Genomic DNA, 26,376 nt, shown 5'->3' on the forward strand with positions numbered 1-26,376 from the left:
AACAATCCTGCATCCCTGTATGTGGAAGGGGCAACCTTGCACAGCAGCAAGGATCAAACACTGGATCAACAGCCTTGATCCAGTATTTACATGTGAAGACACAGGCAATCTTCTTGATAAGGTTAGGTCCAAGAGGGTTCCCTATATGCTTTGAAGATACTGGCATCTGGGCCAAGGAGGTGAGAAGCATCAGTCCAACCTAGGAATTGAATGACCACCAAAATGTGGAAAAACATTGAGCTCACTGGGTCCCAGAGTAAGGGCAAGCTTTGGAGAGGCAGAAAGTAGAACCCCCCTAACAAGCCATCATTTCAAACATAGCTCTATGTAGCATGAACAAGTCACATACACTCTTAATTGTGAAAGCCCCTTATATAAAGCTCACAAATTTGTGAGCTTTACAAGTGAAAGCAGGAAAGACAGAGCATAGATTTTGAATTTGTGATGGAAATGCTGCACTCAGGATGACTCAGTTGAGAGCTAGTAAACCTAGCTGTGAAAGAAAATAAGACTGGAACTCCAGAAACATTCCAACTTGAAAAAAGAAATCCTATACAGAAAAGTGCACCCAAACAGTTTAAAGCTTATCTGCTGGCAGGAAAGCCTAAGTGAAAAGAGGGAGAGGCAGCAGGAAGAAAGGGAAAGACAAGAAACCTGAAGTGCACTGTACCTTTTCTGCTGGAGGAGGTAGATTTCGTCCAGATGTTTATCCCAGGATTTTTTGCCTTGCAACATCTGACTCAGTCCATTCCACATCCGGAAATAGAAGGACTTGCTGTCCCCAAATAAAGGAAACCCCATTGCACGTCCCTTTTCCTGTCTTGCCCAGCTGCCTGAAAGTCAGCAATCCTCACTTTGATAAAAATCAGGACAGGCTCACTACAAGGCAGCACTGCTCTTCTCTCACAGGAGACTGTCCTTCAGATGCATCAGCTGATCAAAGTACATGTAAAAACACAAAATAAAATCACTTCTGCCTAGCAGTCCATACCTCTAGCCTCATCAACAGATACTTAGTTTCCAAAATAGCCCAACCCAAAGGTGTGTCTGATTTAGAAATAGTTCACCAGCAGCCTTCCCCTCACAAAGACCCTATACAGCACTGAGGATGTCAGTACATGACCAATGTCCTAGGCTTCTAGTATTTCTGTTCTGTTTCTAAAGTCCAGAATTTAAAGTAATCTTCCCTCTCATGCATCTGTGGCTCCCTCTGAAACGCAACACATAAGCATAAGGAACCTTGCAACAGGCAGCTGAACAAGCCAGGCGAAACACCTTTTACCTGAATGAACCTGTGGGAACGTGCCCTAAAAGACACTGTGCTCTAGGAAGGCGGTATAGAGGAGGACACACCTCCCACCGCAGCTGTCTGCAAATCCCATTAAAGACACAGTCGTTATAGATCCTACCTTCTCAGCTTCACACAAACAAAATACATTCACTTTAGCGGCTGAAAGCAGAGTTTATGTAGATTGATGTGGAAGCTTTGCATTTTTTCCTTTAATTCCTGTATCCTCTCATTGTTTCTTCATATTATTGTTCCAGAAAAGCATATTTGGGAAATGAATTAAAATTTCTATTTAACCAATCTAATTTTTGGTATAAAAAAGCATCAGCCAGCTCTTAGGGAAGTCTGTGAAGCAGCAGACAATATTTCAAAGTTGAAAGAGGAGAGATCTTTCTAGCTGAACTGTGAAGAATCTAGAAGAAAATTTGGGAGGAGGGGAACCATTTTTTACCTTCCTAGTCTTCTAATCTTCTTCTCCTAAATAATTCTCCTAATATTCTTGTAGGTTGGATCAACAGAAATTTTCCCTCATCCTTAATACTGCTGTAGTGGAACAGGGTTTTGCTTGAGTTCAGGGTGCCTGAACCTACACAGAATTAGTAGGTAAGAGAGGAAAATATGTAAAACAATGAGATAACCATAAAACAGAGTTATCCCTTCAGAACTTCAGGTTTATTTAGAGGTTATGCAGACTTGTCAAACCAGGATTCACATCCAAACTTCTGCAAGCTCCTGAAGTATGCTATGCTTTTCACTGCAACTGAGTCATACTGTGACTATAGGTCCTAGCCTTGCTTTTCAAGGTCTGCCTTCAACTCCTGACATTATTCTACCTCTACTTGTTTCTTGTTCCAAACTCCTACTGCTAGTAGGGTCCTTAGGCTGGCTGTCAGTCGTGCTCTTTCCTTGTATGCATCTTGACTTCTCTTGTTTCTGACTTTGGCTCATTCTGACTGCAAAATTTGGCTTCATCTTTTGATTCCAGCTTGGCCGTATCAAAAAAATATGACAGTTGATGTCAAAATGTCCTTACACACACTTTCTCTCCTATATCTATAGGCCATTAGTAGCAAAGTAAGGATGAAAAATACCAAGCACAACTTGGTCAAATGTATTCCTCACACCACATTGTCTAACAACGCAAAACTAGGAGCTGAGTAGTAATGATAGGATGGTGTTGGTTCTTTGCAGCTCAGTCCCCCTGTGGTTCTAGGGGATGTATGAACATTGCATATGGCACAGTCAGTACATGCTGCCCTTTGTGGAACTGTGGAGACTGCATGTGTAAGCCAATATGTGGAGAGAAAGGAAAAAAAAAAACCCAATACTGCAGCAGTTACCAAGGAGTGCCCATTTTCACACATCTGCTACAAATAAAAGGGAAGCAGAAAGCCACTTTGGCCACTGAAAAGTGTCATACTGCCAGAGACACTGCCCTACACTTCCATATACCACACTGTATTTCTTTCAGGTCAGGATACATTTTCAAACCAATATCCTAAATTTGAACAGCCTGAATATGAATGAACTGAGTTTTAGTGACCCTGGAGCTCCAGTTAGCCCTTTATAGCAGTATAGCTGAAAAGAAAAAATTATTACACAAAAATTACAGGAAAAAGTTACAGGAACAATTATTACATTGTCACCATTTTTTTTCTGTCCTGCTCAACTCTTCTGTTCATTCTTTCAAATATAAATCAAAATGGCTATTACCTTGGCTGTTATAAAAGTAATTTCAGTGTTAATGTAGAGACAGGCATGATTTGCACAGTACGTGGCATGGATTCCTTTCCTTCTGAATGGCCCTGACCCTTGCATTCCATGTTCTCACAAAATTCCTGTTAATCTTCCTGGAAATTTTGAGTGGCAAAGGTATGTAGGATTGAATCCAATATGTTTATCTGGTGACAAGTCATGATGGAAGTGCATGTTCTTTTTCATTTCTTTCTTTGGTTTTCACTTACAGGTTCTTTAGAGGGTGAAAATTGCAAGAGCCAGGTGATGTTTCAAGGTTACTCTGAAGAAACAAATGTAACCCTATTCTTTCACAAAATCCACAATGATGTGAAATGTGGTTACCAGGAAGTAGAGATGATAAGAGGCATTGCAAAAGTGAGGTTGTTCAACCTAAGGGAGAAAGCTGCACATGGTAAAAGTCCCTCATTTATATCTCCTGAAAAGATTTTAAGGGTTTCTATTTAGCACAGAAAAGTGAGTAAAGAATGGTATCAGCAAAACTTATACAACTTGGCTTTAGGGGGAAAGTGAAGTCAACCTCTTTACTGTTTATGGTGATTTGAAATCTGCCCCCACATTTGCCTTCCACATTTGCTGCCCAGATATCTAACACATCTTCAAAGTATTGCATAACCAGCAGCTAGCAAGCACCCAAGTTGTCTGTATCAGAGATAAGTATCATCTCATCCCTTCTGCTTGGACAAATTTCAGCACAGAGATTTGCCTGTTTTGCTGTCTTAGGGAGAGAGCATCAGAGCCAAAAGCTTACAGGCTATTTCAGAAGTTCTTATCCTTCCACTGCATCTTTCTCTATCTCTTGTTCCATACATTCTTTCTGAAGGTATACATTCAAATCTTAAAAATAAAATGATATTTTCTATTTTTTGCTGCAAGTAACAAATACGTTTTACCTTGCCTCTCATAAAAGTTTCCTCTTTAAAAAATCATCACTTCAGAGATGACAAGAGAAATTCTATCAGTCCAGCATCAGCAAAGCAAAGCACACAGGCACAGATCTGTATACCCAAGCTTAGGCTACCATCTTTAGAGCAAGAGTGGAAGTGCAGCCTACAAACAGACTTCCATCGGTCTTTTAACAGCTCCGCTGTACGTTTCCGGTTGCATTGCAATTCTTTTTCTGGAAGAGTGGCATCCAGGAAAGGCTCTAAGATGTGAGTCATGAGAGAAAAGAATGAGAGAAGCAACAGTGCATTAAAAAGCAATAAAAAACAGTTTCTGAGAACAAGCAAAAAACAGGAGAGGAAGCCAAGAACTCATGAGGTCAGCTTATGATCCTCTTGTTGCTCAGACACATGCCTTCAGCAAGTAGTAGTATAATTTCTCCATATATACAATGGATAATCTTCCATCTGAAAATGTAATAGTGACTAGCCAATGACTGCTTGGCATGTTGCAGATATGTCAGGGAATTCTACTGGACCATGATATTTCCAGTCATTCAAGTTATAGCATCATACTTGTGTAGCAGTGCAAAACAAAGTTGTGGATGATTGTATGAAAATGCTCCATATTATGTACAGTTTCACATCATGCAACTGAATGATGATATATGTCTATGTAAAGCAAAACTAAGCAACATGGGAAAATAACTAGCCATTCCCAGAGAAGCATATTAGTAATGTTATCTCCACCAGTTCTGAGAAATTCTTATCTTCATGAGACCTCATCTACTATGTAAAATTGAATTACTTAACCACCGGTATATCACAGATAACGCAGAAGCAGAAGTGACATAACAATGCATTATAAACTGTATCAGGGCATAGGGGTCCTTCAAGGATCTACTATATTTTACACAACTAGCTCTGATATGCAATTCTGTGAAATCAGTCTCATGGCCTGAAAGACTGCAGAAGGTTGGAGGTAAGCTTTGTTTTAGTTCAATGTTACGCTGGACCATCTTAATTAATTGTGTGTGTTCTGTGTGAATGAGCGTATGCAATAAGCCTGGTTAAGAAGAGAGTTAAAGTGGAGTGGCTCTGCACTTCTTGGTTTGAGGTAGCAGAAAGCAAGTCCAGCTACTTGTGGTGTAGAATGCCAGCAGAGACACAAATTCCTTTGAAAAATGCATTCCAAAGGTACTGATGAATTGGGTGAGGGATCAGCAGTAGTTCCACCAGCTGTTATAGAAAGTTCTGATGCAGCAGCAAAGATATCACTAGACATTATAAGACTGGTTCTGTGAACATATGCAGCAGACTTTGGCACAGTTACAGTCATAGCATTTCCAGGAAAAGCCAAAAGGGATGACAGCAAGAACTGAAGACCTCTGGTGAGTGCAGCTATATAGGTACTTCTAGGAGAACCCATAATAAATTGAGGTCACCAAGGAAATTTCCTGGAGAGGGATCAGTGCTAACCCATAAGTAACCTTAAATGAGTGAGTCAGTATGATTCTCACTGAGGAAGCTCAGAAAAATGGCCTGGATGTTTTCCTATTGCTGTGTTTTGGGCTATTGGCTTAAGTCAGGAAGCTTTCTGTTGGTGAACTGGGAAACTTACTGTTGGTGATTTAGACTGGAGATCAATCACCCAGCCTCCTGCTTTGGAATAGTGTCTCAGGGACTCACATACTCAATAAAAGCAGCAGCATATTCCATTGGAAAAAGTGAGATGAGTAAACATGAAGCAGATTTCCTAGTCCTGCACAAAGGGACCTGGAAGTGGATCCTAACATCAAAGAGGTAGTATACTGGTGGAAAAGGAGTTTGAACATCACCTGAACTGTAAACTAGCAGAAAAATTGAGACAGTAGGATTTGAAGTTGTAAGAATTTGAAATCAGGCTATGAGACCCTTCTCATCTGGGTTTCCTCAGAGGAGGACTGGGACTTTAAGACATCCCCAGGTGTTATGAGGAATCTCTAAACCAACCTGTAACACAGTGAAAGAAAGCATTAGCAGAGAACACCTCACTAGTTTTACTTGATGGTCAGGAGTGCCACAAAAATAGCCAATCTTTAATTCAGTAACTGGGGAGTTCTGTGTGTAAGTCTAACAATTGGTAGAACTTCATTTTCTACAAATATTAGTAGAAGACCTCATTGCTCTACAAGTGGATCAGAGCATGTATCTGGGATTCATCTACTGGAAAGTTAACCCAAATTCTACAGCCAGCAACTTTTTTGCATTTAGGAAAAATGATGAGGTTAGTGTAACAGCTGCTTGATGTTCATATCCTATAGCGTTGAATTAAAACTGGGGTCTAGTAGGCTGACTCCTGATTTTGTAGCTTGCATCAGGCTTGAAAGACTCTGAGACCTCTGAGAAATGAAACCTTCCTGATTTGAGTTGGTTGAGTCCTAGCCCATGTTGTAGTAAATGTGTTACCATGTCAGCACAGATATCAGGAAATGAAATTTGAATTATGTCTGGTTTATTTTTATTACAATACATGATGTAACCCAATACTTGGAATCCACAGCTCTGACTTATGCTGTTGTCTAAGTCATCATTAGGGAACTCCTGAAAATATGTTTTGGTGGGAGAGGGAGGAGGGAGAATTCTGAAGGTAAGCATTGATTACAAGAGCTCAGCTTTTATCCTGACTAATATGGGAAATCTGGGCCCTGTTAAAATTTCTGTCAGGAAGATTCACTGCTGGCTGATTGCTTGGTGGAGTCTTTCAACTGTACATCACAGGTTACAGGACATGCCACAGACTTCTATAATCTGTGAAATCCCAGAGTAGATCCAGAAAATTTCAGTCTTTGCCCTGCCCCATGAGGTTCCTGAATACACAAATAGGCTTTAATGGCCCTAACCAGCCTCACCTGGGGCTTCCACCCACACACCAGCCTCCAGCACTTGCCAGAGCTGGGTTGGACCTTTCTCCGTAAGCTTGCCCAGCCTCCAGGGCTCCCCAGGAGTGGCTTGGATCCTTCTTCCCACCAAGCCCACCTGTCCTCCAGGACTTGTCAAGGGTGACTTGAACATACCTGCTTGCTCCCAAGCTTCTCCAGCCTCTAGGGATGTCATATGCAGTCTGAACCCCACCACCACCACCACCCAGCCCCAAGTCTCTTCTGCCATGTCCCTTTCCCAGTTCCCTGTTTCTGTGTCTCCTGAAATAGCCCCATGACAACCCACAACAATTAAAACACTCCATAAGTCCCTTCTGAATACAGATACCTGTAAGGCATGAGGACACACCTTTCTGAGAGGGGAGAATACTGTCAGGTCCCTGAGAGCACTAATAGGCCATAATGGCCCTGACCAGCCTCACCTGGGCTCTACACCCACACACCCCGTCTATGGCACAGAAGCCCAATTTAAATTGAGGACTGAGCCTTCAGTCCCTGTCTCAGCTATATTATAGGAGTACTAGTTTCTAGCTTAGCTATACTTCTTTTTGTCTATAGACTTCATTGATCCAGACTCTGACCCACTGATTGACTTCCCAGCTTGACCTCAGACTTGCCTTCCCTCACTGGGAAGTTCTTCCAAACACCTTTGGGCTTCTTATTCTTCAAATTACAGTATTGAAGATTGTCCTAGTGAGGTCTTGACCTCTTGTGAAAGTTTTGGCAGCAACAGATCACAGGAAGAGGCTAGATATGACTGGTTATCTTAAAAAAAAATAATTTGGTTAACCCACCACTCCCACAAGCAGTATTAAAATAGAAACAAATATCTCTGCATATGTGAACTTGTTGCTTTCATCAATGCAAAAGAAATACCCAGTGGAAAATTGTAATATCCATTTAAGGCATCTGAAAGACTGTTTACAGAATTTGCCCGGTAGAGAAGTGACAAAGGAGCCCACATTTATTGCATTAACCAGTGAAAGACTTTTGATCAGGTGACATATCAGAACCCGATCCCAAGCAGAGAGACTTAAAGGTCCTTTCCAGGTAAGAGTAGAGAGGCTAGAAATGTTTCTCTCAGGCAGATTATCCTCAGAGAAGGCCATCTATCAAGGGACTTGCCTATAGACAGGAAGTTTTTGTTTGTTCATGAGCTTTGGTTAGTCAGCCTGGGGAAGGTCCAGGTTATTGTGTTACTGGGTGAGTAAAGCTGTTCCTTCTGTGCAGATATAGTACAACAGTAGTTAAGACAGACTCTACTTAGCTGTAGCACTCACTATCCTGTGCTTCTGGGAAAAGGACCGTTATACACCTCATGGAAAATTTTATGGTAGAAACTGCAGAGTGGTGAATGCAAAGCAGAACTGATTGAAGAAGAAAGCACTGAACTAAACACTATATGAAATTTTTGACAGCACTGTGAAAGGAAATGACAAACCTTCAGTAAGAGAGAATTAGTTGTTTTCTATTTAATGTATTTCTTAAAATAATTTACTAATATTTATTTGTAAACTTATTTATTCATTTATTACTATCTAGTTATTTTTCTCTTTGTTTCTGCTACAGTAGTAAGTTGATATTTGAGGTTGTGGTGGGTTTTTACTTTCCTTTCTTTGAATTTCTTTTTTTTCCCTTGGATTCTGTTGGTTTCACCCAGTTCAATAATGCAGAATTCTACTTTTAAAGAAACAGGCATATGAGTGCATGCTGACAGCAAGAACTTTACTGGGCTCTTTAGCTGATATTTCTGTGTGTGCCTAATGTCACAACCAAAAACTTGATATTTATTTATTTTGTCATTTTACCACTGTGTTGGATCAGAGAGTTTCATTTCATTATAATTCTTCTGCACTTTTTGCAATATGTTAAGGCTCTCCTCACATTCATGCTATCCAATTAGACTTCATCAGCTAATTAAATATGAGCCTGAGCTACTATGACACCCAAAGAGCCAGAAGAGCTCTATTTCCATTGCTGACTTTTTTTTTTTTTTAAGTTGAGTTTAACTCTATAGCAGAAACAACTTGTCATTACAACCACATAACTAGGAACATGATGAATCATCAAAATTAGACACTGTCCCTTCTGCCCCCTGAAAATGGCAAACATCCTGGAAAGCTGCTCCCTGAAACAAACCTGCACTGACTGAAAACAAAGTACAGAGCAAAAGTTCTAAGCTTTTGAATTGAAGCAAATCTTCAGGTACTTGCATATACTCCAGATGTTACTTGGGCTGAGCCAAGTTTATATCCAGTTGCTTCTGGGTATTTTTTCTCTATGAACTTTTGAAGTTTTTCTATTATGAAAAGTCTCCTGAAGGATATGTTTGCAGAAAGCACTAGCTAGGTTCCTAAAGGAGGAAGAGGTGGTCTTCACTCATATAACTCTGAATAGGGCAGAGTTTTAGAAAATAAATTATTACAGCAAGTGTTCTGTCTTTCTGAGGGCTTCTGAGAACAGAATTTGAAATAAGAAGTTACGCTCCCATATTCACGTATGATTCATAGCATTTTCCAGGCACACTCTGAAGCCTCGTATTGTGAACGGGCATGGACCAAGCAATTAAATATAAATTTCAAACTTCTTTGAACTACATATCAACCAAGGATTTCATTCTTTTGTTGTTTAGATTATCCAAAATGACATGCTTTTTCTTGAGGGAACAACAAAAATATTTCTGCTGGTGCTGAAAGGAGTGTAGATTATATGACACAAAGGTCACAACATAATTAAGCAGCACAAATTTGATACCACAAAATGGCATTAGGAGGTGACTCAGTAGGAGCCTAGTTTCTCCCTGATTTAGTTCCGACCCTTATGCGAGGTGTGGTCACTGTACGTTGACTATGACTAAACACAAGCTCAAGATCCAATGTAATTCCTAACAGTCTCTAGTTTTTTAATGTACTTAGCTATGAAACATAACAATTGCTGCTGCAGAGGTGGAATTGTATCCTTCGACATTCTTCTGTGCTCCATGGATTGCTGAGAGTTCACTCTGATTTTTAATGGTTTTCTTACAAATACATTCGAAATACAGAGGACACCTTCACTAAGTTTGCAGATGACGCCAAATTGTGGGGAGTGGTTGATCTGCTGGAGGGCAGGTCTACCATTCAGAGGAATCTTGACAAGCTGAAGTAATGGGCCAAATAGGAACTCCATGGAGTTCAACAAAGACAAATGCCTAGTCCTATATCCTTGGATGGAAATGCTCTGTGTATCAGTACAAGCTGGGGACTGACTGGCTGGGGAGCATCTCTGCAGATAAGGACCTGGGAGTCCTGATGGACAGGAAGTTCAACAGGAGCCAGCAGTGTGCCCTTGCCGCAATGAAGGTCAACCACAGGCCAGGCTGCGTAAACAAGAGCATAGCCAGCATGTCAAGAGAAATTATTATTTCCCTGCATTCGAGAGGGGTGAGGCTGCATCTGGAAGACTGCTCCCCAGCACAGGAGAGAAAGAGGAGTTCCCTAACACTAGAAAAACTACTGTTTTCCTATGAGGTATCCCTGGTTCCTCTACAAAATAATTTTAACCATGACCTATTTGGAATATATTCACACTCAGGGTACAACCTCACTATAGTCAGTGTGGTATCTCTGCATATTAGTTAAAGGAATTGGAACAGGAACCTGTCACAAAGTAGCCACAGCAGCACAGAATTCAGTGTAAACTAACTGATGCTGCTACCACCACCCAAGCCAGCTAATTTAAAGCTAGCTCATATATCTCACCACTGCAGACACCTACTCCATCAAAGACCCTTTCCAGCTTTCTCTACATACAAGAGTGTCTTATGATCCATTTTGCTTTTTAATCTGATGTCTCTTGAAATATGTGTAACCTCCATAGTTTTAGTCAGGAAGAAGCAACTTCTTACCTGCTCCTCATGATTTCAGAGTTAAGTTGCTGCAGCTTCAAGCCCATCTTTCTCCAGAAAATATAATGGTAGAATCCCACTTCATAAGAGACCTCTGGAGGTCTCCAGTGCAACCTCCCATTGGACTTTCACAAATACTCAATCAGATCAGCTGAAGCTCATACATACTTGATTTCCCATTAATACAGTAGAGTAGCCAGCATTAGGGCCTCTCTCTTTGCCCATCTTGTGATTTCAAGGCTGTAAGATCAGAGGCCACTTCTCTAGCACTACTATAAGAATACAGCGTCTGGGTGACCTTCATCCAGACCCTGAGGAAAGACCACAAAGTATTTTTCCACCTGAACATCCCCTGTGCACCCACGGCATTTTTCCATAATTTGTCCTGTGGAGTCACCAAGTTTACTGAGAAAGAAATGCTGACTGAATACACTTACTTCATTTGGCTCCTCCTCTATGTGGGATTGCCAGAGAAATGTGTTATCTGTGTGAAAGCTTTCTCTGCCTCTTAAGCACCTTCTGAAGGCAACTATAATTGACTCCAAATCCATTCTCATCTGATGCCATATATAAACTTAACTTGAAACCTAATTATTTCTATTGCAGATCAGATCATAGGTTTCGTGTTTTGGTTCCCATCTTTAAAAAATGTTTGTAATGTCATCTCTTGCTCTTTTTCTTTTCTTTTTTTTTTCTTTTCTTTTTTTTCTTTTCTTTTTTTTCTTTTTCTTTTTTTTTTTTTTTTGACTCTAAAGTCTTCTTAAACTTTCTTCATCTAGGAATTTCCTTTTTCCAACATTTTGAGACATTTTCATTTTCACCATCCAGTACTGAAACTCTGGTATCTGTTTCCTTTTCAAAAATAATGTAATCAGAACTTTATGTGGTATGGGAAGCATGGACATATAATCAATATTCTAATGCCTATAAAATCTGTAGGCTTTAATTTGCCAGGTCATTCGCACAGTTCACAAAACCCTGCTGATTTGCAGAGCCATACAGTGCTCTGTAGATAGTTCATGGACATTTTCACCTCTATACCATTTTAGTTTAAAAGTGTGTTGAAAAGGTTACATTCTGGTCGAGGAGAAAATGGTGATTGATAGTCATTGTTTTTAAAAAGCTGGCAGCCAGTGGTATTGACAGTATAAATTTAAACTGTACCACTAAACTTCTCAACTGCACTGTTACATTTCCTTCAGCTACTGCAGTTATGTCTCAAACTACCTATACTGATTTCTTTGCCTTGGTATAATGCAAACTCTTAGCTGCATTTTTAGTTCATGTGCTGCCAAACAGTGAATATTTCAAGAAGTTATGTGGGTGATGATTCTATGAAGTAAAAATTGGGGGAGTCTCTCAGCTACTTCTGGTTTTATGTATTACCTGTGTGAGATATATTTCTTTATTATAAATAAGGAAACAATAAACAACCTGATAATAAATGATAATATAAATAATTTAAAACTAAATCGTTTAAATGGCCAGAGATTTTTGCCCAGCTGTATCTATCCTTGAGGAGTGATTTACATAGAAACCCTACCCAAATGAAAAAATGACTTTAAAAAACAGGAATAACTTACTATCAGACTAAGAAAAGATAAATCATTTTGCAATTTTAAGAACACCTCTTGCTACTAGTGAGCTAATATTGTTCTGGTATTTTAGAATCAACTTTATCTTTTGTGTCAGTTCTTTAATATTGCCTATGTTCTGTATAATGCTCTTCTTTCCTATGAAACCACATAAAATGTTTTTTCTATTAAAAGCATCTTTATTATATTGCGCAGAAACAGCGAACTTTTAAAACTATAACTAGGAAGTCATGGAGAGAAAACACTATGAATATACCTTTTAATTATGCAGAACCATAGGGTTTTCAGCTGTCATTTAACATGAAAACAAGCTCAGAGGGCAGTCACATAAGTTACTAAATATAAGGCTTTTGAACTTCCCCACCTTTGGGGATCATCTCAACAAAAACACTTTTGAATCTGCTATCTTTGGAACGAAGGAAGAACAACAGCAAAAAATCTTCAAAACAGTTTCTGCTATTTGTTTCCTAGGGCTAGACTGCAAGGCACACACAAAGAAACTCAACATATTGCTGAGTCCAAGTGCCACAGTGATGAGTATGGTTCACATTCCAAATGCACAGATCACATTAGAGATTGGGCATCACGTTATCAAGAGTATTACGGGAAGAATGTATATTCTGGCCAGTTCTGCTCTCTGAGAAAGCGTAAAAGGATTTTAATACTGGGGAGTACTTCTGCCATAACTACACCTCCAGAACATGTTCACTTGCCTTATAAACAGGAAATAAAATTTGTTGGCAGTATCAGTACATGCTTATTTATTATTTATTATATATTTATTATGCTTATTTGAAAGAAATATCAGTAGAAGGCAGGGCCCCAGCTTTATGAGAGGTAGATAAAGAGACGGTCAAGCACATTAGAGAAGATGTAGATAGTGCAAAACATCTAAGATCATATCTTTGCATTTGCAGCCATTATTTGTCCAGTCCATCCTGCCAAGCAGTCCTCTCAGTCAAAAGGCTTTACAGTGGGACACAGATATTTCTCTCTCCCTCTTCAGACACCTCTGTTTACACAATTCAAATTATTTACCAAGCAATAATATTAAAATACTCAATTGTGGTTTGACTGGTTTTGTTTCACCAAAGTGAAAGCAAAAAAAATTTCTAGAGTAGTATGTTGTGTAACTACCTGCGTCAGACATCTTGAATACTATTTGTAATACTCCCACTTAGCTAATACACATGCAGATACTACTTAAGCAAAATCTTGGCTCTAAATGAAGCCATTGGTATTTTGCAATTATTTACTTCTTTTCAAAATCAAGATTCAGTTATATTAAAAGGGGCAGTGGGAATCCCTTACATTTGCTTGTTCCATTACAAAGAACAAATATGTTGTTTCCATAACAAAAAAGTTAGTTTTGCAAACAGGCTTATGAATACAGAAGCAAGAAATAGTGGATTTCCAGTGGAGACTGAAAGAATGGAACTTCTCTGAACAGAGAGAAACTAGAATGGTATCTATTCCATGGCAAATTCAGAAGTGAAAGTCACTGGGGATAACATACAGTGTTCCATGGCTATGTAGAAAACATTAAAGTAATAAGAATAATCTTCTAATAGTCATATTTAGTTTTTTCAACACATAATTATTTGTTTATTTAGTTCTCTGAATACTAAATATTTTTCCTTCCTAGTAAAAGTGACTGAAATATATAGCATGATACAGAGATCTTGCAGCTTCAGGGGCAGTTCACAGTAACACCTTTGGCAGCAGTGAACCATCACAGCCCCTCTTTCGAACAACTTAATTGTCTTGGCTCTCAATCTTATCATTCTACTGCCCTCATTTATCCCAAACCAAATTACAGCCTGGAAGGAGATTGCAGCAGTGATTTGTGTAGCTTATCAAATGAATAGTTATATCATGTGGTCAACTCTGGAACAGGTTCAAGAGAAATTAAGACAGAATCTAGTATAATTGCCCGTTCATAAAGGAAACATGTCAGAAAAATGTCACTGATGTTTTGCCTGGGGAGAAATGAATACAGGACCCTGACAATGCACCAAATTACTTTTTGCATTCCCAAGATAGCTGTATCCTTCATCTCCTCTGCCATATCTGTAGGCACATGCAGAGCTGCTTCACATCCTAATCTGCAAGAACCCCAGGAATACGTAGCATCCACTTATGTAAAGGATTCATTCTATTGCTGTAATGACATATCTTAACTTACTGAATAAAAATAATTACTAAGGATATTCATTAATTTAATGAAATAATCATGAAATTGTATCTTTTCCCACACAGACCTTAGACCTCTTCACAAATGAAAAAAAAACTATTAATATCTGCATTATTTACTGATGGTGAACCAAAGACAGAGGAGACATGCAGATTCCATGGAAATGGAACACATCTTGAGTCCTACAAGCAATGCATCCTGCAACAAAGCTTTGGAGGCCTACAGTGCATATTGGACTGAGTCCCTGAATTTTTCAGGCTTTTTAATGCATGAATTTTTAGATTTCTTTGTGAAAAAAAAGAATCCTGAAAATATTAAGCTAGCAGATTCAGAGAGCAGAAGGCAAATAGAAAGTTCCCAGATTGTGTTTTTTATAATCTTACAGATAATTTCTTAATTTTCTTAAGAATTTGCTTAAGAACTGTGGCTTTCTGAGTGAAGGAGTATAAGAACCTGAACCTCCTTTGAAGTCAGTTAGGTTTTACCTTGTGTCTAAATTTGGCCAGGGTACTGAAGTACTTTAGAACAAAACCATAGGAATGTTTTAAAGCAAACATAATAAAACCATTGTAAAGAAGATTCCAAATTTTATTGCTAGCATAGGAAGGTGGTTGATGATTGCCACAGAGATACCGAGATAAGTGATGTGGGGCTTGACATACCATACAGAAAAGTGCTTCAACAGTTAAAGCTGTTGTATGGGAGACTGATTCTTCTTGTTAGGCTACACTGGCTCCTCTGCTGCTGGTAAAGGCATCAGGTTCTTCATTCATTTAAGGGAGAGGGGCCTGGCAATCGAGTAGTCTAATTTAGTAGCTCCCAGTTGTGGAACGGACTTTCTCCTTTGACTGAATTTGCTTTTTCAAAATTCCAAGGAGAGGTGCTCAGCTGACCTAAATCCAGATATTTAAAAATTAGCTAAGTCTGACTTAGTCCACAGAGTAATTTATCCTGTCTTGATACAGCTGTTTGAGCTAGCTGGGAAGGGTCATCCCCTGAATGTGACTGTTACTCTCCCCTTGCTATTAAAGACTAGGTGATTAACGCAGGTTCGAACAACCAACAAATACACATCTAAATTTTCAGGAGATGGCTTTGGGCCCTAAGGACCATCATTTGTCTAAAGCATGTAAAATGCTAAGTCCAATTATTCGTTAATGTTTTGTACATATTTCTAAGTTCCCAAGTCAACTTTTGACTTAGCATCTTGAGTAAAAACCAAACTACTTTTCTTCAGCACAAATTATAAATGCCATATAATTTTCAAAGCTGCTACCACAATGAGAGATAGACACAAGTGTGAAGCTCTGTAGATAGTCTTATTTCCTTTTCCATAAGTCATACTAAGTAGCTTTCACATGCTTCCACTGTTATTATTTTAAATAATTAAAAACAATCAAGGCAATTAAAGATGAAAACAGAAATGGCACAAGCACAGAATGAGAAAAGAAAGTGGAATTACAGCCTGTTCTTCAGTGGAAGTCTAATTTGCAAATATCAGAAATAACCATCAGCCATTGTTACTTTCACTGCCAGCTTAGGAGCTTTCAGTTTCTTGTTACTGTGTGTGGTGAGACAGATGCAAGCTCTGCGATAAGATGGAGTCTTATGCTCAACTCTTGCATTAGAAGAATACCACCTGACTGCCAGCATCTGTTATGTTAGAAGAAGCAGGACATGTTCATTTTCAGGATACAGTATTAGTCATGTAAAAGGGCCATGCTCTGAAAACCCCATCAGGTTCCTGCCCCTTTTCACCTCTCCTTCCCAAGTACACTGTGTACTGATGACCTTAGGAGCTGAGAATTCTGCATGAGAAAGCAAAGAACGAGAGTGCATACCTGGATGTGGAATGCATATGCAAGTCATGAAAAAACAGATTCCAGCAGAACTGCTTACCGTCCTGATAATAAGCATGATAGAAAAATGTAAGGGACTGTCTGCCAGAGGGGAACCAGTTGCTCAGACTTTGCAGTGCACTTGTTGACTCCTTGCAACACCAGATCAGTAGTCATAATGCAAAACTGTCTGCATTCACTTCACCACACTTTCTGACTGCCTCCATTCACAACAGTCTGCCATCTGACCTGCAGCACTTCATCCATTTCAAACCCAGAACTTCCAATATCCATCATTCCTGTCTTGCAGCTGTCCACATATTTCTGCCCTGTGATCCCCAAAAATATCTTCCAATTCCTATTTTTCCTGCCTTGCATCCCTCCACTTATTTCTATTCTAGGATATTCACTCTTACCTTATTCTCTGGTTTTTTCTAGTTCTGAGTACTCCCAAATATGTTCTCAGTAACGTTCCAGAGTCCACCATTACAGGCTGGAGTGTCCCCCAGTTCTCTATCACTATCAGTTTTCTGATCTGTGGCATCAAAATCAGCCAGTGGGTGTGTCTTTAGTTGCCTGGCACTATCCTGTCCCCTGAGGAGTACAGCCTAGGGGTAGGATGCAGAAATTCACTGATTGTGATCTTTCGGTCCATTTCCTTTCTTCCCTCCATTGGCTCCTTCTTGCCTCAAGGCCCTCACTGCTCCATCTTGGGAATGACTTTACAGCCTCCTCCACCTCCCCATTACAAATCCAGTGGGGGTTTGACCTCACATAGGGGAGTCATCTGATGTAGACAGCGATAACCTTCCTGGTGCTGCCACTGGTCCTGTGCTTCACTGGACCGGAGAGCTGCTTTACTAGATTTCATGCACCAGCTCTTTCAGCCTGGCAGGGGGAAAAGCATACATTAACTAGTTTGTCTTATCCCCCTCCCCCCAGCCCAAGCTGAGAGCAGTTGCCAATATGCTGTATTGGTTTGGATATTTTGATTTTCTTTGCACCTCACACTGGGTCACATTGCTGAGTTAGCTAAGGCAGGAAAGCATGAAATATGAAATAAAATCCCCTAGAATGAGAAATTATTGCTATGGCTCTGGTTTATCCAATTGTTTTCATTTCTTCATCTCTCTCATAGGTTGCTAACCCCCAGCTCCTCTCGAACTACTGTAGGGACAGGAGAATTCATCTAAGCTTCTTTTCTGTGTCGGAGGATCTACTTGAGAGGCATCCAAGTGCAGTCCTTCAGACTACACCAAGAATCCACTCTATTGGGTACAGGAATGCAGCTGTGTCTCTTGGTCTGGTTAGAAAAGACCAGATGTAGATGGAAATCAATTGTCCAGTACAGTTCGTGTGGCTATAAGCAGAACAGGCTATGATGAGAGAAGGACCAGGAGAGGTGATGTGAGATGTGAATGGAAGCCAATCCTCTTCAGAAGCAGAAAGTGGTGTTAACCTGCCAGTGTGCAGACCAGGGGAGCCCAAGCCCCCAAAGATTAATTTCCACGTATGTTTAGCTCAGACTCAGTATCCATTAGTGTCAAATTACCTACATTTTTCTATTCCTTCTTCAGTGCTATAACCAGTGGAGTTTCCTTCTCCATCCTGTATCCTAACATCACTTTGTTTCTTAAACATTATTATCCATTTATCACTTATAACTCAACCTCTCTCTTAGACTTATTTACACCTAAAAATAATTTTTGATCTAATTTTGTTTGGTTATTGGCTAGTTATTTGAGTGAGAGGCTTATTTTTCATCAGTAGAATCTATTGTACATAGATTTGTATAATATAGAGGAATCTCTGCCTTCACACAGGATGGCAGTACTGAAGAAGTGTGATTTCATTATAGGAATAGAAGCGACATGAAAAAAAGTCAATAGTACTTTAAATCTTTCCTTTCAAACTTTTTTTTAATTCTTTCTTGTGCTGAATGCATTAAAATTGAATAGACAGAAGTGTTCACATGTACACCCCCGCACACATATACACATGTAAACCACTTTGTATCAAGGATGATCCTGGAGAAATACACAAACAAGGTCTGAAAGGGACAGCTGAATATCCTACTACTGACAGCCACACTGAGTAATAACCCCTTTGCTAGACAGTCCAGTTCTGTTCTGTACTTTTTTTCTTTTTTTTTTCTTTTAGGAATTTTACTTTCTGATTTTACAAACTCATCAGCTGTGGAGCTGTATTTAAGGAGCTCTGTTATTAGCTTGAAACTCTGTCATTCTGCATTTCATCTCAGTACATCTTTTTTCTATTTCAGTAACATGTATTCTTTGCTGACAAATATGTAACCGCGAGTGAACGAAAACTAGAGTTAGAACTCTTTAAACTTAGGGGAGGTGTGCATATTTTCCCTAGCTCTTTTTAAGGCCACAGCTTCCTATTAATTTATAGTGTACACTGCTCATGTAAGGGCAGTCTAGCCTAATTCTTTTCCTCTGCAATCATTTGTTTCTACTGCATAGCCCCAGATTAGTGTTTGTGTGACTGCACAAGTGAACTGCATCCAAAACTCACCCATCAGAAAACTAACATAAATCCCTGTATTTAAAATGTCTTGGTCACCTGATCTGTCTCATTAACTGAGCCACACAAACACTCATGTCAAATAAGAAAAGATGTATGAAGAAGTGCCCTGTCGCAGGGTCCCTTGTTGAGGCAGGAACCTAGACATACGCCAGAGTAAATGTGTCACCATGATCTCAGTACTCGTGTGAGTTTTCAGATCTGGGATCTATTTACTTACCTACTTCGGCTAAATAAAGAATTTCAGAGGTGCAGGTGAGGGCTTCAAAAGTATTCCACATTCCTTGTGAGGAATGCACAACACCTTAGGTATACAGTCTTACACTGACTTAGGTACAGATGCCTTTAGCTCCACAGAGAACACTTTAGGGAGCATGCCCCGGGAAGTTACTTTACAAGATACCGCAGGACTGAAAATTCCGTGTTCCTATCCTACTCTCTCTTACCTTGTCCAATGAACTGTCTTCAGATCTATTGAGCCTTCTGCCCTCCTCTGTATTAAAGTGTATACCTACTGATATTTGGAATATTGATCTCACTCCATACAACACACCACTCGGTAGGGGACAGTATCTGAGAAATTTACACAGCTAAGTATGCCATTCAGCTCAATGAGTGTTTCTGAAAAATTAATCTTAAATTCCTGAAATCTTGTTCTGATCAGCACCCTCTAGACTAAGCTTAAAATCTTTTGAAAACTGACTGGAAAAATCCTTTGAATGTTTTGGACAGCAAGCTGAAGATGACCCAAGACCACAACCTGGCATCGAGGTCTCAATGTTCTGGACTGAATTTCATAGGCCTGGAAGAATTATTATCTTGATTTGACAAGCCTAAATTCCAGACAAGTTCGAGCACTTCAGAAAAAAAATGAAGATCTTGAAAAGAAATACCATTATTAAGAGTAGGGAGAGAAAGGGACAATACAGTCAGTGATAACATAAAGCTGTTTGTAAAGTCAGAAAGTGTGGAAGACACTTGGTACAACAAATGGTAGTGGGGTTAAATGTGAGTTTGAAAATAATTAAGGAATTGTCCCCCAGGCTACATGGTGTAAAGTCATCAACAGAATCCTAAAAGGTAGTCCAGATAGAAGTGGGCAGTTTCATTCTAGGAAAGGTGAATGGCAAGGGGGAAATACGACATGAGTTGTTTGCTTTTTTTTTTCATCTACAGAATAGGTGCTTTGTAAGAGCCTCTGTTTCTGCATTGATGGTGTTAGATCGCCGTCTAGAGGACATTTTAAAACCCAAGCTTGTTATTTGACTTTTTTCTCAGTTTATGTCTCTCCACTGAGGCTGTGTGACACAAACAGCACAAAAGACTAGTAACTAGTTAAGTGTAGAAGTGGGAAATGCATAACAATCTTCCCTTCCCCTCATCCCTCTCCACCTGCATCATAAAATACCATTTTCCAGTTTCATTCAGAGTTATTCATAGGCATTACTTTTAAGGAGTCACTCCCAAAGTATTCAGGATGAAGCATGATTTTTCACATCAGATGGTCTCCTGTTGCTATGATCCTATCATATGTAGGTTTTTCTTATTTTATCTCTTCTTAACTTTGAACAAAAACATACTCTCACAGGTCCACAAATGCTTTCATATTCCTTCTGTGCCTTAGGATCTTTTTAGCTAGCTGTAAGGCAAAGTCTGTAGTGTTTCTGCCTAACAGAGTATGAAATCTTTGTATGTCAGAGAGCCCAGTGATGTCACAATGTGCCACGAGGAAGACTGCAGTGCTAGAGAAATCCTGACTCCATTAACTCAACAGGCTGAGGAGCAAAAGTATCTCCTACTGGACAGGAAAATTGGATGAGGGGTAATCCAACCCTGATGCTTTCATTGCGATTTACAGTCTATCTGATGGCCGTGTTCCTGGCAACTTACTGCCTAGTCTTCTCTGATGCCTTCCTAGCACTGAAAAAACAGGGGAACAGTCCTTCAGCAGGTGAGAGGAGGGGCTGAAGTGAGAGGGTGAGGAAGAGGAGAGCAAATAAAGACAGAAAACGAGATGGGTGAGAGACACTTAAGCTGGAGATGGGGGCTGGACATAGAAGATGGGTTTTGCAAAGAAAAAAACAGAAGAGGGATAAAAAGAGACATGTCAGGCAGCAGCAATGGCTGGCTGCTTGCTAAGTGATGGAGAGCCGGTAGCCAAGCGTGATAACAAGGCCTACAGGGCAAGGGCCTCACCAGTCAGGGCCCAGTCCACACAGCCCCTGAGCAAGGCAAGCAGGGCAGTCCTAAGGAAGGTAATCAGGGTCGGTCAAGTATCCAGATCATCGGGCAAGTCCATGATTATGATACAGGTCCAATGTCAAGCTGGGAATGCAGGGTCAGACACAGCCCAGTGACTGCCACGTAAGTCCAGAATGATGAGGGAGGTCCAAGGTCAAGCCAGGAAGGCAGTCTGCAGGTCAGGGTCTGGATCAACAGGGTCCATGACCAAGCACAGCTGTGATGGTGATGGAGCTGGAGCTGGAGAGAGGTACACCTACAAATACCTCAGAGAGGGACTGAAGATCCAGGCCTGACCTTAATGAATGGTCAGAAGCTGGGGGTAGAGGCTCCAGGTGAGGCTGGATAGAGCCATTAAGGCCTATTAGTGCACTCAGGGCCCTGAGAAGATGAAAGAAAGAATCTGGGACAATTGTTGTAATGGAAAAGTGCAAGAAGACAAGGAAAGAAGAATATGTAAAGGAAGGAAAGTGAGGATAAAGTGAGAAAAAAGGAGATTTCAAACAGCTTCCTTAGAGCCAAGAAATGGCTCTTTTTCTTTTAGAGGGTGCCCTTTCCATTGGGCCCTGTACTTGTCTGGTACAATGTCTTTTACTCCTGATGAGTTTCTCATTCTTTTGGGGGAGATAGTCACATTTGCCACTGCAAATGCATTCTTTCTCATGCTGCCTCTCCTAGTACTACTCATGGAACGCAGTCTAATATTAAAGTTTTCTGCCCAGAAACTGGAAGTTTCTCAGTTAAGTAGGCATTGGGTTCAAAGCACAGCTTCTTCACAGTGTGCTGGAACAAGGGAGCCAGGAGTCCTGTGAGAGTCTTTGGGGCAAGAGTTAAGAGCTTTTCTAAGGAGGAGAAAAATTCTCACAAGATCCTACCTATGGTGTGAAGCAGCGTTCCCAACATACAACTTCCTCTGAGATCACACTACAGCTTGACAGAGCAGTATCTTAAATGGTTGAAATTGCCCTGTGGCAAACCAGTAACCACTGCCTCTAATGCCTGAAAAAAAAACCTGACTGGCTGTGCCCTGAAAAAGACAAGAATTCCCAGCTGTGTGTGCTAAATTTGGAGCAATGGCTCCAATAGCTGGAGCCCTTCCTGAAGAGGTCAGTTCCTCTTGAAGTGACAATGGGTCCATCTTTAAAAAACAGAGGTTGTGGCTTGTGACATGCTGCCTATTCAAACACTGTATACCAGAAAGTGTCAGAGACAAGTTTCTGTTCCCTTCTCCCTCTTTCTGTCTTTCTGCTCCCTCCACTGGCCACCCTTCTCTTGGCTGCCGTGCAGCAATGAAACTGAGCAAGAATAATGAGATGTTGTCCTAGCACACACCTACCCAGGAAATAGGACCAAAGTGCATTAATTCAGGGAGAATAGTCCGAGGAGTAGGACCAACATGGGAAGAGAGACAGCAAGATAGGCAAAAGTCAGGGACAAAGTGCGTTGAAGAGGATGAAGTGGGGAAGTTGGCCAAATGCAAGAGTGAGAAAATAAGGAAAGAGAAAATCAGTAGAAGAAAGACAGACACTTTTGGCAAGATGATGGGAAAGACTGTATTGAGAGAAGAGGGGAAAAAAATACTGCAGGAAAAAGGAGAAGAATGAGTGCTGAACCACAAGACCCAGATTCCAGTCCCAGTTCTTCCAGTGCCTTGCTTCCCTGTAGCTCAGTTCCTCATGTTACAAAGCAGTGATGATGATCTTCCCTTCCTGAATGAGTGACTTATTACCCTGCAGCAATAGCATGCATTTATTAGGGCAAAAGGAGAGAGGTTTATGCCAGGTTTGCACACTCATATCCACACACATCAAGGAACCACACTTGGGAATTCTGAGAACACTATGGGGAGGGTGAGCATGGAGGAATATGCGACACACAGTAAGGGTAAAACGGACTTGAAAATTTAGAAAGCAGAGAGAAAAAAGAAAGAGAAGAAATCAGAGGTCAAAGGAGTCCAAGTATGAAAGGAGAGAATGAGAAGAAAACTTATGTTGCAACACTCCCCTCCCTTCCCCACCCCCTCCCCCCGGCTTGCAGGCTGGGAGCAAATGGAAGAAACATTTGTGGCCTCATCAACAGGGGAAGGCATGGAGGTGATTGACATGGTGCAGGATGAGGACTCTGAAAGGTTGAGAAATTCAGCAGTGAAGGATATGCTTTTGGATCTGGCCCTCTCCCTGAACACTGGCAGCTTTGTGCTGTTCCTTTTATGTGTGACATAGAGCCTGAAATCATTGCTATCATCACAGATGAAGACAATTTGAATATCTACTTGCATTTCATAATACCTACTAGGCAACAAAGCTTCTCTTCAACCATCCACATCTCCCAGGGAACCTCCAACACTGAGGACAAGAGCAGGAACTTTGCACAAATATTGAAAGCGCTTCTTCTCCATCCTCTCTTGAGAAACACAATATACCCTCAGTCCAAGGCTCACGCAATTTTTTCTACGTCAGATCTCCCTTCTTGTACCTCCCATCCACTCTTCATGTAAAACCATCATCAGTAACAAACAAGAATGGATTCAACTCACCCAGCTTCAAGGGCGATCCTGCTTTTGAAACAGCAAATTCTTAAATTTGTCATACATTGTAAGAGCAGGAAAAAACTGCATATTCCAGAGAAATGTTTCCCCCTTCTACTTAACAAAATACAGGAAAAGTTAAAAATTCATCAAAATGCAGACTGTAAACAGCTTTTGCTTTCTATATACGTTACAAACAAAGAAGCCAAATCTTTATATAGTGAATTAACTGATATATTACACACAAAGTCTGGTATAATGTTATAGATCATTAATTATTATAGCATCTGAAAGAAAGACCGAACGCTATAAACATGTTTCTGGGGAAAAAATTGATTAAAAGAGTGGTGGAAGAGTGTACATTGTTTAAAAGTGACCTTGGAAAGAAAAGCACAAGCCTAATTTTGTTATTTCTATGATGGCTAAATAAATCACAATATTTTAAGATACTATTATTTATTATTTGTGTTGAAATATCAGCTAAGAACTCCGGTCATGCTGGGCACAGTACAAACATAAAACAAAGAAACAGACCTGGCCATAAAGAGTTTATAATCAAAGTGATATTGTTTTTTTCTGAAGCAAATAGTACTTTATTAATATTTTAGTCTTTAATTAATGAAAATAAAATCACAGAACAGTCTGTTCTTGGAAATTTTTCTGACGCATTGGTCAGTACTTGGTAAGAATTAAGAGAATTATTATGATTTTCAGTTTTCATAATGATGGCATTGTACTTATATTAATCTCTAAAATTCAGTTTTGATTAGATAGTAAAAACCTACATCAGCTGAACTCCCCTGTTTAGAGGGTAAATATTTACAAATGTGGGGATTAGAGAACCTGAAGGGATGAGAGAATCTGTCAAGAATTTCTCAAGGAATTCCGAGTGTTCAGGCTAACAGTCTTCAGAGATCTTGTGTCTGTCCCCTACTCCACCTTCACACATATCCTCACCCTAAATTAAAGACTGAGAAGAAAGAGAATCTTGTTGGGCAGTACTCTCTTCTCAGCTCCTAATCCCTCTCCCACCAACAGGGATGCCTTTCTCTTTTCTCTTCTGTATTCTAGGAGTTTTGGTCTCTCTTTTCTCTCAGACTATCCTTTCTGCCTTCCTTTACAGAAAGGCAAGCAACAGTATTGTTGTTACAACTTCTGTTGTTTGCTGCCACCTTCGTAGAGGACTTAGCAAGAGGAAAACACTTCCTGCACAACACAATACATTGAGTCTGGCATGACCATATGTGGGAATGACTGGTCTCAGTGAACTTGGACAAAAGGGCACAGATGATGCATAAAGCTAAAACTCTGCTACATTTCATTCGTGTCAGCTGATGAAACAAAGAGAGACCAGGAAGGGCCTTTAGTAATCTGCATTATTATGTGACTCATCTGCCAGTCTAGAAGCTGCAGCTATTGAGTCTTTCCTATTCTTTGTCTCCATTTGTTGGCAGAAGAAGAGGATTCTTCCTTCTCCGGTAGTGTAAATGTGTGGTTTGTGTAGTAACCCGTAGGATCTCCCTAAGATCCTCTCTGATATTAACAGGTCTTAGGTTAAAACTTGTTGGCCTGCCCATTCAACATGGCTGTGGGGCTGCTGGAACAGACAGGGAAACACACTGAACAGAGGAATTACAAGTGTAACAGTCCTTTTCTGGACTGTTCACCCCAAGGTGACTGGCTAGTCGTCTTGCTACCTTGGGACTTGCTGGACTCCAGAGCTGTCCCAGCTGGGACACAGTGCTGGGAACAGTAGGAAGAGACCCTCTTCTCATATGAACTCAGCTTGGAATGTTTGCTACAATAAACTGCTGAGAGAGGTGCAAGTTGAGGCTGAGGAAAGGATAACAAGAAAAGGAATTCAGATGAATGAATAAGAGCACTATGTCTCTCCATGAGCCCAGATAAGATGGCCATAGTTTCACAGTTCAGGCTTTCATCTCTCCGGAGTCATATCTCTCTTCCTCCTTTGCCATGCAGATTACCAGATGTGGCACTTCTTAACTGGGTTCATTGGTGATCTGCTGGGGCAGTGGAAATGTTTGGCAAAGTCCTGGCTATTGCTGACAGGCCCACAGACACGAAGTGGCAAGGGGCTGTGTGGATCTGTGTGCACGTAAGATTGCGGTTTCTCCGGGTCCTGGTGTCCACACATTGTCTGAAGAGAAGCAAAACAGAAAAGTCAGTTTGCCTGAAAGTCCTCATGTGAACAAGTCTTAAGGGTCCCCTTTGTGTCTCCACACATTCTGCATGCCTGAGGCCGCTGAAGTAGGCAAGGAAACACACATGGGGGCCAACAGTGTTCAGATCCTTCCCTTCACAATCACAATTTCCCACTGTCTTTCCTTTCTCTACACTTCTGTGTCTCAGTTTCCCTTTCTGACAAGCCATCTGCTCTCTTCCTAAACTAGCTAGTCCAGAACACAGGGAATGTTGAGTATCTAGGAGCTCAGACTCATGCAATCTTGGATGACCCCATCTAATGTGACAATATAGATGAAGCCTCAGTATCTTTAGTTTCTTACATAAAAGCAATTAATGCTCATTGAGAAAGAGGAGGGCTTACATGACATCCTATTATGACTAGAGAGGTGGTGGTGAGGATATTATATGATTTTACTGGTGTTACAGCTGAAAATCCAGGTCATCACTCCGGTGAGTACATTCTTCTTTCACTGACAAATGATGCACTAGCTGCCA

General features: G+C 40.4%; 2 protein-coding genes across 7 annotated transcripts in view; both read right to left on the reverse strand.

The window, feature by feature from the left end:
- LOC112990871 (transient receptor potential cation channel subfamily V member 6-like) overlaps positions 1–1,268 on the reverse strand; it is a 29,799-nt gene extending 28,531 nt beyond the window's left edge. For all 4 annotated transcript variants that reach the window (XR_003261178.2, XM_064518867.1, XM_026112899.2 and 1 more), the window contains exon 1: positions 671–1,268. Coding sequence is in view for 3 of the 4 variants with exons in the window: in XM_064518867.1 (XP_064374937.1) it covers positions 671–801 (131 nt within the window). In the remaining variant the exon portion in view is untranslated. The remainder of the gene's footprint in view (positions 1–670) is intronic.
- A 22,553-nt stretch (positions 1,269–23,821) lies between these two features.
- Positions 23,822–26,376, reverse strand: part of KEL (Kell metallo-endopeptidase (Kell blood group)) — a 30,143-nt gene continuing 27,588 nt past the window's right edge. For all 3 annotated transcript variants that reach the window (XM_064518902.1, XM_026112894.2, XM_026112893.2), the window contains one exon: positions 23,822–25,834. In XM_064518902.1, coding sequence (XP_064374972.1) covers positions 25,658–25,834 — 177 coding nt within the window. In that variant the 3' untranslated portion in view covers positions 23,822–25,657. The remainder of the gene's footprint in view (positions 25,835–26,376) is intronic.

This window comes from Dromaius novaehollandiae, chromosome 1 (assembly GCF_036370855.1).
Source record: "Dromaius novaehollandiae isolate bDroNov1 chromosome 1, bDroNov1.hap1, whole genome shotgun sequence".
In the NCBI taxonomy this organism is placed as follows: domain Eukaryota; kingdom Metazoa; phylum Chordata; class Aves; order Casuariiformes; family Dromaiidae; genus Dromaius; species Dromaius novaehollandiae.